Below are 14332 nucleotides of genomic sequence, written 5' to 3' on the forward strand. Positions count from 1 at the left end.
TCATTTTTCTTAACAACTAATACCATTACTTAGCCTAATAGATTAGAATTACCACTATACATAATTATCTATTTAAGTGTCTAATTTTCTTTTATATCATCTCAATGTGTACTTAAGAATGTATAAATAATTATAGTTTTATACATATAAAAAAATGGAAAAGGTTATATGTGTGAAAAAAGTACATGATATTTGTGAATTCCTTATCCAAATAAAAATAAAATTTAAAAAAAAAAAGAATTTCACATAACCAGCTTTTCCAGTTAGCGTCAGGATTGGCCGGTAAAAATGTAATGGTATCCACAGTTATATTAACATGTTTTTTGCTTCTCAAAGGTTTGCTGACATTTCTGGCATTCTTGTATTCCTGCAACATCTTGTTTTCCTGCAATATTTTGTTTTTCTGTCCTTATTTATTCTCTATTTACACCTCCACCAGACATTTGCTGGGATTGACCATCTCTCTCTCAAAGTACCGAAGGCATGGATTATTTTTGTTTCCACCCTATTGCAGACGTTTTCATTATTTTGCCCACACCTTGCCTTCTTTGCAATGTGCTAAAGTGACTGGAGTGGTGCCTAACATCCTGCACCCTTTTGATTCAGATTGGGTCTCCTGTTCAAAATACCCGGAGTTGATGGGAGTATTTGAATTGATTAGGGTATCGTTTAAGGATGAATGATGGAAATTGCTAATAAACTTCAGTTTGTACAAGGGAAGGATCTGATGCCAGTGAACATCCTGTCGAGTGTAGAAGAGAATCCTGGCAGGAGTGTGGAAGAGAGGAAAGAGTCAGGGAGAGTGGTGGTAGGGAAGCCCATCATCTGGAAGAAAGCACCAAAGCAGACACTAGTTTAAGGCATTTACACACTTCATGGTCCATTTAAAGAAAAAGATGACTACTTGTAGTGCCTTCTTGTTTAGCTTATAAATATGCTAGCCTTTGCTTTAGACAAATTTATATTGCCCATCTCCAGGGGGTTGTCCTGACATTGGCTCAATTTCTACTCAATTGAAAACATCCATATAACTCTATAAACGAATTATCTGCTCATGGCTATAAAGCTTTGTATGGATTTATCCCTGGTTCTGTCATTGACATCATCCATATATTGGTAATATTATTTGCAGGCTTGGGGCAAGCTACCTTATGCAGGCTGACTGCATTCAGCTCTTTCTCTTGTGCCTCTGTGACCTAGAAACAGCTCCAACTGTAAGTTGCATCTCATTCAGTTGCAAGAAATTTGGCAGGAAACTGCAACTGAATAGATTTGACATAGGAAGTGTGTTTTGATCGACAGGAAATAAACAATGTTGTATAGTTCATAGCTAATAATAGGAATGCATATTGAATCCCAAAGTCCTCATACTGTGAGTCGTTTTGTTTTCAATTTAAAAAATCTGAAATGAACAGCTTTTGGTCACCTTTCTTGGTTTACACACCCAGAATTCTAGTTTATTTATTACTTGTACAGTGAACCATGCAGTGAAATGTGTCGTTTGTGTTAACAAGCACACCCAAAGGGTGTGTTGGGGGCAGGCAGCAAGTGTTGCCACATATTCCAGTGCCAACGTAACAGAACAACACAATGCAACAAGCAACAAAACAACAACAGCAGAAACAAGCCCTGTTCTTCCCTCCGACTCTCACACATACACAGTCCTATAACTCCAAGTTAGTCCATATTCTTCAGCCCCCAGTTGGTTCTGATTCGGATGCAGAGATGCAGACATTGGGCTTTTGAATGCCTCAGCAGACTTACTGAGATTTGCAGAGCAGGAGTTCTGGCAACAGACCTTGACTTGTGGACTTCCGATTCAATCCTTGGCATCGGCTATAGGAACACCAGTTACCAAATACCAGATCTCGAACTCTGGATTGGCTGACCACAGGACCACAAACATTAGTCCCTGCACTCTGGGCACACTGATTCACAAACCCAGTGGGTCATCGACCCTCGTTTCTCCTGCTCACACAGGATTCCAACTTCAGAACCTCCTGACCCTGGGCTATCCACCACACTTCAAGCTTTCAAAATCATGTATTTCTTCTTACTTTTAATTTTAAGCAACTTCAAGGGGAGGAATGAATTCCAAGGGGAAAGGGGAGTACTTAAGCTTTGATACAGAGTTCCTCCAGTATTTTGTATGTATTATGCTAGACCCAGCATCTGCAGAGTCTCTTGTGTTTAGAAAATTAGCAATGTGTTTTTCAAGATTCTGATGAAAAAGGAAAATTGCTTCATTTCACCTTTTATGTGCTCGCTTTCTTTCATGAGGGATTGATACTCCTCATAATTTCTGACTGTGATTCCTGTGTTTGAGATTACTTGCCATGATTTTCCCAGTAGAGGCAAAACCTAGCAGTTAAGAAATACATTGATGAAACCTTTGTCAGGTAAAATACTGTGGCAGATTGTTGTACCTTTGCCTAGTTTTGAAGAATTTAGGTAGCATACATTTCTAGGTGTTCAGTCAGTCAGGTGCTGTCCTGTCAGTAAGTAATTGATATTGGATTGCTAGTTAGCCTATTGCCACAAAATGCTGGAGGAACCCAGCAGGTCAGGCAGCGTCTATGGTAAAGAGTAAATGGTTGACGTTTTGTGCAGTGACACTTCCTCAGTTCTGAAGCAGAGTCTCATCCTAAAACATGACTGCTTACTCTTTTTCCATGGATGCTGCCTGACCTGCTGAATTCCTCCAGCATTTTTTGTGTGTTGCTTTAGATTTCCAGCATCTGCAGACTTTCTTGTGTTTGTAAGCTATTGCCAGCTGTTTTCTGAAGGTGCTGTGGAGGCATAATAGTACATTGATCCATCCTCCTACCTTCAGTTCTTTTAATATTTCTCCAACCATGTCATTCCTAAGTTAGCATATTAAATTTTACTCCACTTGTCCTTAAAGAATATTCTTTCTCCATGCTTCTCCCATATATATGTACAGCTGCCAAAGCAATTCCACAAGCATTTTCCAACCAATTCATTTCTGTAGTTCTGCATATAGACCTAGAAAATAGAACTGTAAAGATTTGAACAAACCGAGCTAATACAAATTTGTTTTGATTATTTACAGCATAGGACAGTAGGCCGGCCAAAAGGAAAGCTTGGAACCTCTGCAGCAGTGAAGCTCGCTGCTAACAGAGCTACAGCTGGAGCACGTAGGAGGAGAACAAGATGTCGGAAATGCGAGGCATGTTTAAGAACCGAATGTGGCAAATGCCATTTCTGCAAGGATATGAAGAAATTTGGAGGACCAGGGAGAATGAAGCAATCCTGTATCATGAGACAGTGCATTGCAGTAAGTCACAATGCTGAAACGTTTCCATATAATTGTCTGTGTAACCCCCTCGCGAGGCTTGTAAGTAAACTTGGCTCAATAGCTAACTCTGTTAACATACACATGGCTCAGTGGTGAGAAGGCCACCTTTACAACAATATACATCTAGGGTTGTTTTAACTTGGGGATCAACAAAACTGGGAAGTTGGGATGTTCCGATCAACGAGTCTGGATTTGAGTGAATGCTGTGTAAATATTGCCCATAGACAGTTACTGGTTGCCAGGAAATGACAAATCCTATACCAGCATAAAATTATAAAGAAAGTATATTTACCAATTTTAGTTTTATCAAACAATTATTAAGAGAAAGTCTATTACGGTTAGACCAGTCTAAATATGTATGTGACCATTGGAGCTCATCTCTTCCAAAAGCTGGGTATAACCGCTACTCAGAGCGCTGAATTCTCATCACCAATCACCGGTAGAACTTCCCATCTTGGACTCTTTCATCTCGTGAAGCACTTCTTGCAATAGCATATTCCCGTTGGATCAAATCCTACAGGCATTTTTCCGATCTTCTCTTTGCATCTCCCGCCAAAAGGCCATGAACCATACCACTGTCCATCGCAAATCTCTCTCTCTCTCTGGAACATTCTCTTGATCCCATTATCCTGATTGGCTGACACAACATTCCTAAGTTGAACAACATGGCCCCTTTAGCCAAAGCCAAAACATTCTACCAGCAGGACACACTGTTTTTACAGAAACTACTAAAATGAAATACTCCACAGCATAGGAGTAGAAACCTTAACCAGGGCATTACACGTATATGTTAATAAATATAAAAAGTGACAGGAACCCTTTTGAGCTCCATTGTTTGGACTTTTCTTATAATTCCAGCTGCTCCAGAATGGATTAATAACCTTTGGCATAAAGGTCACTTAGTATGTTTCAGTGATAGTGAGCATATCCATAAATATTCCACTCCTTCAATCAAATTAAAATCTGAGCATTTTACTTAAGTTCAAACTGACCTTAAAACTATCAAAGCATACCTGACCACTGTGGAATAACAGGTCTCCCGGTTACTTGACTATCCACTGAATTAGCAAGAAGTTGGAAATTATTCATGTAAAATGTCAGTGAAACTAAGTAGCAAATGGTTAGATAGTCTTTAATTCTCAGTTTTTTTTTTAAAAAAAGCCCAGTCACTGTTAGCTTGTGTAGACATCTCCTGGTACCCTGATTAGTTACCAGATCTATTTTATTGCAGAGTATCATTTATTAAAAAAAAGTGAAGACTGACGTTTAATACTGAATATCAAAAAAAAAGCGCTGAATTTGGAAGCCTGAAATACAGACTGCTGGAAATACTTAGCAATTACTGTGTAATGTAAACTGGTGAGAATAATTAAAATAATCTCCCACTTTTACTGCCTCCCTTCAAAAATATAACAAACTGAAGTATTTTCACAGATTTGGGAAAATTTGAGGAATCTGAAATATGCTTTCATGCATCTTTATCAGCAAAACAATTTTAAAATGCCTATAAGATTGGAGAACAAATCAGGCAAGCATCTGTCGAAAGAGAAACAGATAAAACTGCAGGTTAAAGCCATTTTATTAAAACTAAGAATGAAGAGAAACAGTTTAGCTGTAAGGTACTGAGTCATTGAGGGAGGCATGGATAGGACAAATGGAATGCTGTGTATCTGGTGAAGTGATATATCACAACAGTTGATCTTTCAGAGCAATGTCCAAGGCCCTACTTTTAGTTGTAAGTTGGAGCAGGTAGTGACCACGTGTACTAACAGTGGACAACATTAACATGTAAGTTGATAAGTAGCCATTAACATACACATCATGTTCAGGTTTTGGCTGTTTTGAAGGAAGACAACTAACTCTTAAAAATAAAAAAATTAAAATGAATGAAGTCCTTATATTAAACAATTGTTTAAGGTGTATATAAAAGTCTACTTAAGAATTTAAAGCATTATTGAAGAAGAAAGAAAGTGCTGGTGCCTAAGGTGCGGCAGTTACTCTGCTTGATACAGCTGTTTCTGACTGCAAACACTCACTCTACAGTTGAATGAACTCTTTGTTAATTTGCATTATAATTAAACTTTTATCTTGTCAGTAGCATCAGAAGGGCCAGCTATTTAATGTTTGGGAAACTTAACAACCCAACATCTCAAAGAAGTCCTACAATCTATTAAAATTGGTGTTCCCCATGCATGCGCCTACTTCGATTAACTGGTTATTCATTCCTTGACAGGCATTGCATAGAGCTATGTCTTTTCCTTATCCAATGCTTTTCCAATGTGTATCAGACAATAACGACCAGGAATATCCCAAGCTAAAATTTATCCCATCGTTTCCTCTATCTAAGGGCACTTGATGTCATTTGTAATACTCCATCTTTGCCTTTCTAATGAGTGAACCTGGACAGTTTGCATAAATCACAGACTTTGTCAGAAAGAACATTACAAAAATTTGCATCGTCTCTAAATTTTACCCTACAGTTATTACTGGTCAGGGTTCCAATCTCTCCTTTCTTCCCTTGCACTCCTATGTTTTATTAAATTCCTGTTCTCGGGCTCTTTAAAACTTCGTAAACTGGTGAGAATAGTTAAAATAATCTTCCACTTTTTCTGCCTCCCTTCATAAATGACAAATTGGTGTGTTTTCAGTGACTTGGAAGAATTTGAACAACCGGAAAATTGCTTTCATGGATCTTTTTCAGAAAAACTATTTTTAAATGCCAAAAAGATACCTACCTGATCAGTTAGGTTTCAAATGGAATTAATGTTTTAGGCAACGTTATTATCAAAGTCACTTGGGAAAATATTTGCTCTGTAGTTGAAGCATAATCATAGTAACATTTGCAGGGATATAGGTAAAAGTAGTTGAATAGAACTAATTGGGTTTTTTAAAAAAGTAAATCAAGCACAATGAGCCAATGTTGGCTGTTATCAATATCAAGAACTTGCAAATAAAATATAATGTGATTTGGAATTTCTGTTGTCATTAATTTTCACCCTTATTAGAAATAAATAAACAGTATAAATGAGCGATTGTGATAATGATGTAATAAAAACAAGCCACGAGAATTAGGAACAGCAGTAAGCCATCTCACCTTCCTGGCCTGCTGCTCCAATCATGATAGGTCTAAAAAGCATTTTTCTGCACTGTTGCCATGTTCCTTAATTCTTTTAATATTCCAGGAATCTATCAAACTATGTTTTGAATGAATTCAGAGAATGAGCATCCACAGGTCTGTGCCTGAGAATTTCAAGCTTCATCATGCTAATGAGTGAAGACATTTCTCATTATTTAAGTCCTAAAAAGCCTACTGTCAGTTCTTGACTCATTAACCAAGGGACTCTTCCTGATTCCACCCTATCAAGCCCTTTAAGAATTTTAGTCTAATCCACTCAATTTCTCATGACAAATTGGCCATTCCAAGTTTAGTGAATGTTTGCTGCACTTTGTCTATGGCAAGTGTGTCCTGTAGAGGAAGAGGCCTAACTGTATGCAGTACTTTCAGTATGGCCCTATATAATTGCAGTATGATTCCTTTACAGCTATACTCAAATCCTTTCACCATTAAGTTCTGCAGCTGCATTTTAGCTTTAGGTGATTGTTATAGAAGTCTGAAGTCCCTTTGAACATTTCCGTAACTGTGACCATTTTTAAAAATGCTCTGTTTTTTGTTTTAGTGTACCAGAATGGCAACTGCTGACATTATATTAAATAACGGATTCTTTCAGTGGTAATTATCAGCAGAATTAACTCAGTTCCCTGGTTCCTCATGCATAAAGCTTTCTTGTGGTAAAGGGTTCATACTTTCTTTCATATCCCGCAGGAGCAGCTACCAAGTAGTGCCTGTAAAGAGATGTTTTACAACGGTTGACATCCATCCGTATTATCATATAAATGATTAGTTCATTAAATTGCAGCTAACACTTTAAACATTTCCCTCCTGAGCATTTTTTTTCTAATTTCTTACAAAACAGAACCATTGTCAATAATCCTGCTGTTGACCCAGAACTCGTGATGAAAATTGGGTAAATCAAAAAAAATGCATAAGGGCAACCAGATGCATTCGTGTTTAATGCCAAGTTCCCTCGGGTCCAAATTCAGTGAGTTTGCTCCCACATTGGAACACGTGTGGTTATTTTAATTTGTATATCATGTACTTCCATGATAACAATGAAGCCAGGAATTCTCTCTAATTCAATAAATCTCTAATTGTAATCTGAGTGTTAAATAGTGTTCAATGAACAAGAGTTTGTAGTTGAATGGGGTAAATGATTCATTGAATGCCTTCATTCTATTACCATCCTGCTGTATTTGCTCAACATAAAAAAAATCCATAACTGTCATAAACATCGCTAATGTCACTTAATTTGAAAGTGTTTTGCAGCATTTAGTGATTAAGACATAGCTAAAGGGTTTTGCAACTTGACGTTCAAAATTGTTGAAATACTCGCTATTTATTTTCTATAAATATTCTCTCCAGTAGACTGAGTCGCAACACTGGTGAAATTTTATTGAGCGTTTAACAGTGAGCATACTTTTCACTGAGACTAATGCTAATGCTTTGAAATTTTTGCAACAGCACGATAAAGTTAAAACCAAAATAAAAGTTCCTGTATGTTGCCTTTGCTTTGCCTTCACTTTCAGGAGAGCGATCTCCCACTTTCTTAAAACAAACTGCATTCAACACAGTGAGACAGAAGGATACAAAATATTGAAAGTAACTGCATTATTGTCCATCAAGGATGTTAAAAGTTGGTTTTTAAAGTTGGCTAAATGATGGGGTGGAGAGCTCATTAATGTCTGAGTGGAGAAAGGTGTCACTGCAGAGCTAGCACAAAGAGCTAGACAAGATTGCAAAGCTATATTGGTGAGAAGCCGTGGAGAGAATTGCAAGCAAGAACAGGAATTTAAAATTCAGCCAGCTCATAGTAGGACATGAATGAGCATTGAAAAGTGCAAGAGATTTGGTACAATGAAATGACAATGGCAGCAAACTTAGAAGCAAGTCTAGCCAAAATGATGCAGACCTATATATTTTTATAGTTTCTTGAACCTTATTTAGAATTGAGTGTGCAGAGCAATTGAGAACCACAAGAATTATCTGCACATCTTGATGTGAGTTTTGCACAAAGATTTGTCTGTATCATTCAGTCAGACAAATTAAGACAAAATACTTGCCAGGAAATGTAAGTAGGGGAAAATCAGTAAGATAGATACAGACTGTAGGAAATAAAAGTACCAGGGAAAATTTTAAAAGTACCTTGGAGTGAAAGTGAACTTAAGGTTCCGATGAAGGGTATCTGTTTTATATCAAATTACCAGCATCTGCAGTTTTCTTGACTTTCGTTTAAGGTTAAGGGATTGTAAAAGAGCTACTTGTTTTAAAGCATACTATGTTAGAGATACTTATCCAGAAAACTGGGAGTCTGGATCCACAGAGATGATACTGAAGTGGAATGGGAATAATTGTGGTTGGTCTTGATGAGAGGTACCACAAACAGGATTTTTAAACTAAGTATCTCTTTTCTCTGCAGCCAGTCCTGCCACACACAGCAGTCTGTCTTATCTGTGGAGAAGCAGGAAAAGAGGACACTGTGGAAGAAGAGGAGGCAAAGTTCAATTTCATGCTGATGGAATGCTCCATTTGTAATGAAATTGTGCATCCTGGCTGCTTAAAGGTAAAATAGTCAAAGTTGATTTTCCTCTTCCCCCCCCACCCCCACTTGCCACTAATCTTATCCTTTTTCATCTATAATTTGAGTAATGAGTTCCACCAGACTGCCAATTACATTTAAAAAGAAATTGGAAGGAAATGCCTCAAAAATAATCTAAGGATTTCAGCATCAAGTAGAATCTATAGGTATTTAAATTGAAATTTAAGCTTTTACTGCGGTGTTTTGATCATCACTTGGCATTTTATGAGTAATTAGCTTTCAACTCATCAACAACTTGCATTTATAAAGCATATTCAAAGTTGAAATAGATCACAATAGTCATGGGGATGAGGAAGGAAGAAGAATTAAATTATCTTATGTGAGGTTGATCTAAAGCAGAGTATATATATAAATCTATTTATGACTGCATAATTAAATACTTATTTTTTTAATCATAACATCCAGTTATAGAGATTAACAGTTAAATAAAATCCCTTCACTTTACTAAGTTACCACATGTGGAGAGGATGTTTCCAGTAATAGGGGAGTCAAAGATCCAAGGGCAAAGCATCAGAATAAAGGGACATCCCTTTAAAATTGAAGTGAGTAGGAGTTCCTTCAGCCAGTTGGTGGTGAGTCTGTGGAAATCATTGCCACAGAGGGCTGTGAAGACCAAGTCCTTGGGTTAATTTAAGGCAGAGATAGGTATTTGATTGGTTAAGGGTTACAGGGAGAAGGCAGGAAAGCGGGATCTTAAAAAATCACAGCCATGATTGAATGTCAATGCAGACTTGGCTGAATGGTATTATTTTGCTCCTATATCTGTGGTCTTAAATCTGCTCTGAACATATTACATGCATTTTTTTAAAAAAATCCATTTGACATACTGCTATATTTTTGGGGAGAACTGATAAATTATTCAGATTCAAATGCATTTTATGTTTAACTGAGAATTGGCTTTGATCTGAGATTTGGAGAAGTGTGTATTCTGGACTGGAACTCAGAAATATGACCTGAAACTTGTGACACTTTGTGTTCCACACCAGAAGAAATTAATTTAAAACAAATTGGTTAAAGACACTGATGTGAGACATTTTGTAATGAGGCTCATGTATCAAATGATTTGTGAACTGAAACACTCATTTTGTTTGTGAAATGTATTTGTTTTCTGTATGTTAAATTGAGAAATTCCAAATACAGTATACAATGTTTTTATTTTCACCAATTCAGAGTTATTGTTTAAGCTAGTATTGTTCAACATTGTAATTTTAATCGTAAACCAACTGGTTAAGCAGATTTTAGAGCTATATAAACTCCCACTCAGTCTTCATTACTCTAAGTAATTATGCTATAGCCCCATTTTTCTTTCTTGATCATGAAGTATTTTTCTGATTCTTAAGATAGTCTGGCTCCTGCAACCTCACCATTGTCAATAGGTCACCATTTTAATCCTCTTTTTTTTTTAAGTGTTTTTAGAGCTTTAAAATTACCTGTATTTGAGTCCCTATCACTCTACCTCTAGAAAATGGTATGTGATTTGGCTGCAGCCATGATTCATAATTTTAAAACTATGCGGTTTGAAATGCAGTCCTGTGACCTGTTTGTTTTCTTCTCTGGATACCAAACCTTAGTAATCAGATCATGTTACCGTTACATGGTGAATATTATGCTGAATTATTTATCAGTTGCTTTCTTTATATTTTAGAACCATAGAACGTTACAGCACAGAAGCAGGCCTCTTGGCCCTTCTTGGCTGTGCCAAACCATTTTTCTGCCTAGTCCCACTGACCTGCACCTGGACCATATCCCTCCATACACCTCTCATCCATGTACCTGTACAAGTTTTTCCTTAAGTGTTAAAAGTGAGCCCGCATTTACCACTTCATCTGGCAGCTCATTCCACACTCCCACCACTCTCTGTGTGAAGAAGCCCCCCCTAATGTTCCCTTTAAACTTTTCCCCCTTCACCCTTAACTCATGTCCTCTGGTTTTTTTCTCCCCTAGCCTCAGTGGAAAAAGCCTGCTTGCATTCACTCTATCTATACCCATCATAATTTTGTATACCTCTATCAAATCTCCCCTCATTCTTCTATGCTTCAGGGAATAAAGTTCTAACCTATTCAGCCTTTCTCTGTAACTCAGTTTCTCAAGTCCTGGCAACATCTTTGTAAACCTTCTCTGCACTCTTTCAACCTTATTAATATCCTTCCTGTGATTTGGTGACCAAAACCGAACACAATACTCCAAATTCGGCCTCACCAATGCCTTATACAACCTCACCATAACATTCCAACTCTTATACTCAGTACTTAGATTTATAAAGGCCAGTGTACCAAAAGCTCTCTTTACGACCCTATCTACCTGTGACCCCACTTTTAGGGAATTTTGTATCTGTATTCCCAGATCCCTCTTTTTTACTGCACTCCTCAGTGCCCTACCATTTACCTTGTATGTTCTACCTTGGTTTATCCTTCCAAAGTGCAATACCTCACACTTGTCTGTATTAAACTCCATCTGCCATTTTTCAAGCTGGTCCAAATCCCTCTGCAAGCTTTGAAAACCTTCCTCACTGTCCACTACTCCTCCAGTCATTGTATCATCAGCAAATTTGCTGATCCAATTTACCACATTATCATCCAGATCATTGATATAGATGACAAATAACAATGGACTCAGCACTGATCCCTGTGGCACATCACTGGTCACAGGCCTCCACTCGGAGAAGCAGTCCTCCACTACCACTCTTTGGCTTCTTCCATTGAGCCAGTGTCTAATCCAATTTACTACCTCTCCATGTATACCTAGCGACTGAATCTTCTTAACTAACCTCCCATGTGGAACCTTGTCAAAGGTCTTACTGAAGTCCATGTAGACAACATCAACTGCCTTCCCTTCATCCACTTTCCTGGTAACCTCCTCGTTCAGGCTGACCGGAAGTGCACTGAGAGCAGTGAGCGTAAAGGAGTTGGGGCTTGCTGTTGTGGTTAACAACGGATGGTGCAATCCTAGTCATATTATGATCGAGGAACGTGTTTGTAGCCTGGATATTGAACTTTTTGCTGTTGGACTCCGGCCATGTTCCACCGAGATACAACACTGGGCGTCATGGGAGGTTGTTCCTGCCTGTGGCCGTCAAACTTTGCAGCTCCTCCCGTGGAGGGTCAGACACCCTGAGCCAATAGGCTGGTCCTGGACTTATTTCCATCTGGCATAGTTTGCATATTGTTGTTTGATTGTTTGTGGTTTTTGTATTTCTGTACTTATGCTCTATTCTTGGTTGGTGCAGCTGTAACAAAACTCAATTTCCCTCGGGATCAATAAAGTACGTCTATGTCTTAAAAATTCTAATTGATTGGTTAAACGTGACCTACCACGCACAAAAGCCATATTGACACTCCCTAATAAGGCCCTGTCTATCCAAATACTTGTAGATCCTATCTCTCAGTACTCCTTCCAATAATTTACCTACTACCAACATCAAACTTACTGGCCTCTAATTTCCCGGATTACTTTTAGAGCCTTTTTTAAACAACGGAACAACGTGCGCTATCCTCCAATCCACTGGCACCTCACCTGTAGATACCGACATTTTAAATATATCTGCCAGGGCCCCTGCAATTTCAACACTAGTCTCCTTCAAGGTCCGAGGAAGTACCCTGTCAGGTCCTGCGGATTTATCTACTCTGATTTACTATAAGATAGCAAGCACCTCCTCCTCTTCAACTGTAACTCCGACTTTAGAAACGTCGACTGTACCTCTTCCTAGAGATGCTGCCTGGCCTGCTGCATTCACCAACAACTTTTATGTGTGTTGCTTGAAATTCCAACATCTGCAGAATTCCTCGTGTTTGCGTCCTCTTCAGTCTATATAGGTTCCGTGACCTCACTACTTGTTTGCCTTACTTCTATAGACTCCATGCCAGTTTCCTTAGTAAATACAGACGCAAAAAAACCATTTAAGATCTCCCCCATTTCTTTTGGTTCCATACATAGCTGACCACTCTGATCTTCAAAAGGACCAATTTTATCCCTTACTATCCTTTTGCTCTTAATATACCTGTAGAAGCTTTTTGGATTATCCTTACCTTGACTGCCAAAGCAACCTCATATCTTCTTTTAGCCCTCCTGATTTCTTTCGTAAGTTTTTTTTTGCACTTTTTATACTCCTCAAGCACCTATTTGCTCCCTGTTTCCTATACATGTCATACATCTCTCTTTTTTTCTTTATCAGAGTTCCAATATCTCTTGAGAACCAAGGTTCCTTATTCTTATTCACTTTGCCTTTAATCCTGACAGGAACATACAGATTCTGCACTCTCAAAATTTCTCCTTTGAAGGCCTCCCACTTACCAATCACATCCTTGCTAGAGAACAACCTGTCCCAATCCACGCTTTTTAGATCCTTTCTCATTTCTTCAAATTTGGCCTTTTTCCAGTTTAGAACCTCAACCCGAGGACCAGATCTATCTTTATCCATGATCAAGTTGAAACTAATGGTGTTATGATCACTGGAACCAAAGTGTTCCCCTACACACACTTCCATCACTTGTCCTAACTCGTTTCCTAATAGGAGATCCAATATTGCATCCTCTCTAGTTGGTACCTCTATATATTGATTTAGAAAACTTTCCTGAACACATTTTACAAACTCTAACCCATCTAGACCTTTAACAGTATGGGAGACCCAATCAATATGTGGAAAATTAAAATCCCCTTATGTCACAACTTTATGTTTCCTGCAGTTATCTGCTATCTCTCTGCAGATTTGCTCCTCCAATTCCCGCTGACTATTGGATGGTCTATAGTACAACCCCATTAATATGGTCATACCTTTCCTGTTTCTCAGCTCCACCCATATGGCCTTGGTCAACAAGCCCTTTAATCTGTCCTGCCTGAGCACTGCTGTAACATTTTCCCTGAATAGCAATGCCACACCCCTCACCCTTCATTCCTCTGCCTCTATCACGTCTGAAACATCGGAATCCTGCAACATTAAGCTGCCAGTCCTGCCCCTCCTGTAGCCAAGTTTCACTAATGGCTATAATGTCTTAATTGCATGTGTCAATCCACGCCCTCAGCTCATCTGCCTTCCCCACAATACTACTTGCATTGAAATAGACACACTTCAGAAGATTATTACCACCACACACAACCCTTCTGTTTGTGACTTTGCATGAACTTTTAACATCATTTATTTTCACCCCTGCTCCACTATCTGCTCTGGCACTCTGGTTCCCATCCCCCTGCAAATCTAGTTTAAACCCTCCCCAAAAGCACTAACAAACCTCCCTGCAAGGATATTGGTCCCCTTGTAGTTCAGGTGTAACCCGTCTCTCTTGTACAGGTCCCACCTGCCCCA

At 38.5% G+C, this 14332-nt stretch overlaps 1 protein-coding gene across 12 annotated transcripts in view; it reads left to right on the plus strand.

The window, feature by feature from the left end:
* Positions 1-14332, plus strand: part of kdm2bb (lysine (K)-specific demethylase 2Bb) — a 245450-nt gene that overhangs the window by 183311 nt on the left and 47807 nt on the right. For all 12 annotated transcript variants that reach the window (XM_072247794.1, XM_072247787.1, XM_072247789.1 and 9 more), the window contains 2 exons: positions 3074-3298; positions 8854-8997. In XM_072247794.1, coding sequence (XP_072103895.1) covers positions 3074-3298; positions 8854-8997 — 369 coding nt within the window. The remainder of the gene's footprint in view (positions 1-3073; positions 3299-8853; positions 8998-14332) is intronic.

This window comes from Mobula birostris, chromosome 31 (genome assembly GCF_030028105.1).
Source record: "Mobula birostris isolate sMobBir1 chromosome 31, sMobBir1.hap1, whole genome shotgun sequence".
Classification (NCBI taxonomy): Eukaryota; Metazoa; Chordata; class Chondrichthyes; order Myliobatiformes; family Myliobatidae; genus Mobula; species Mobula birostris.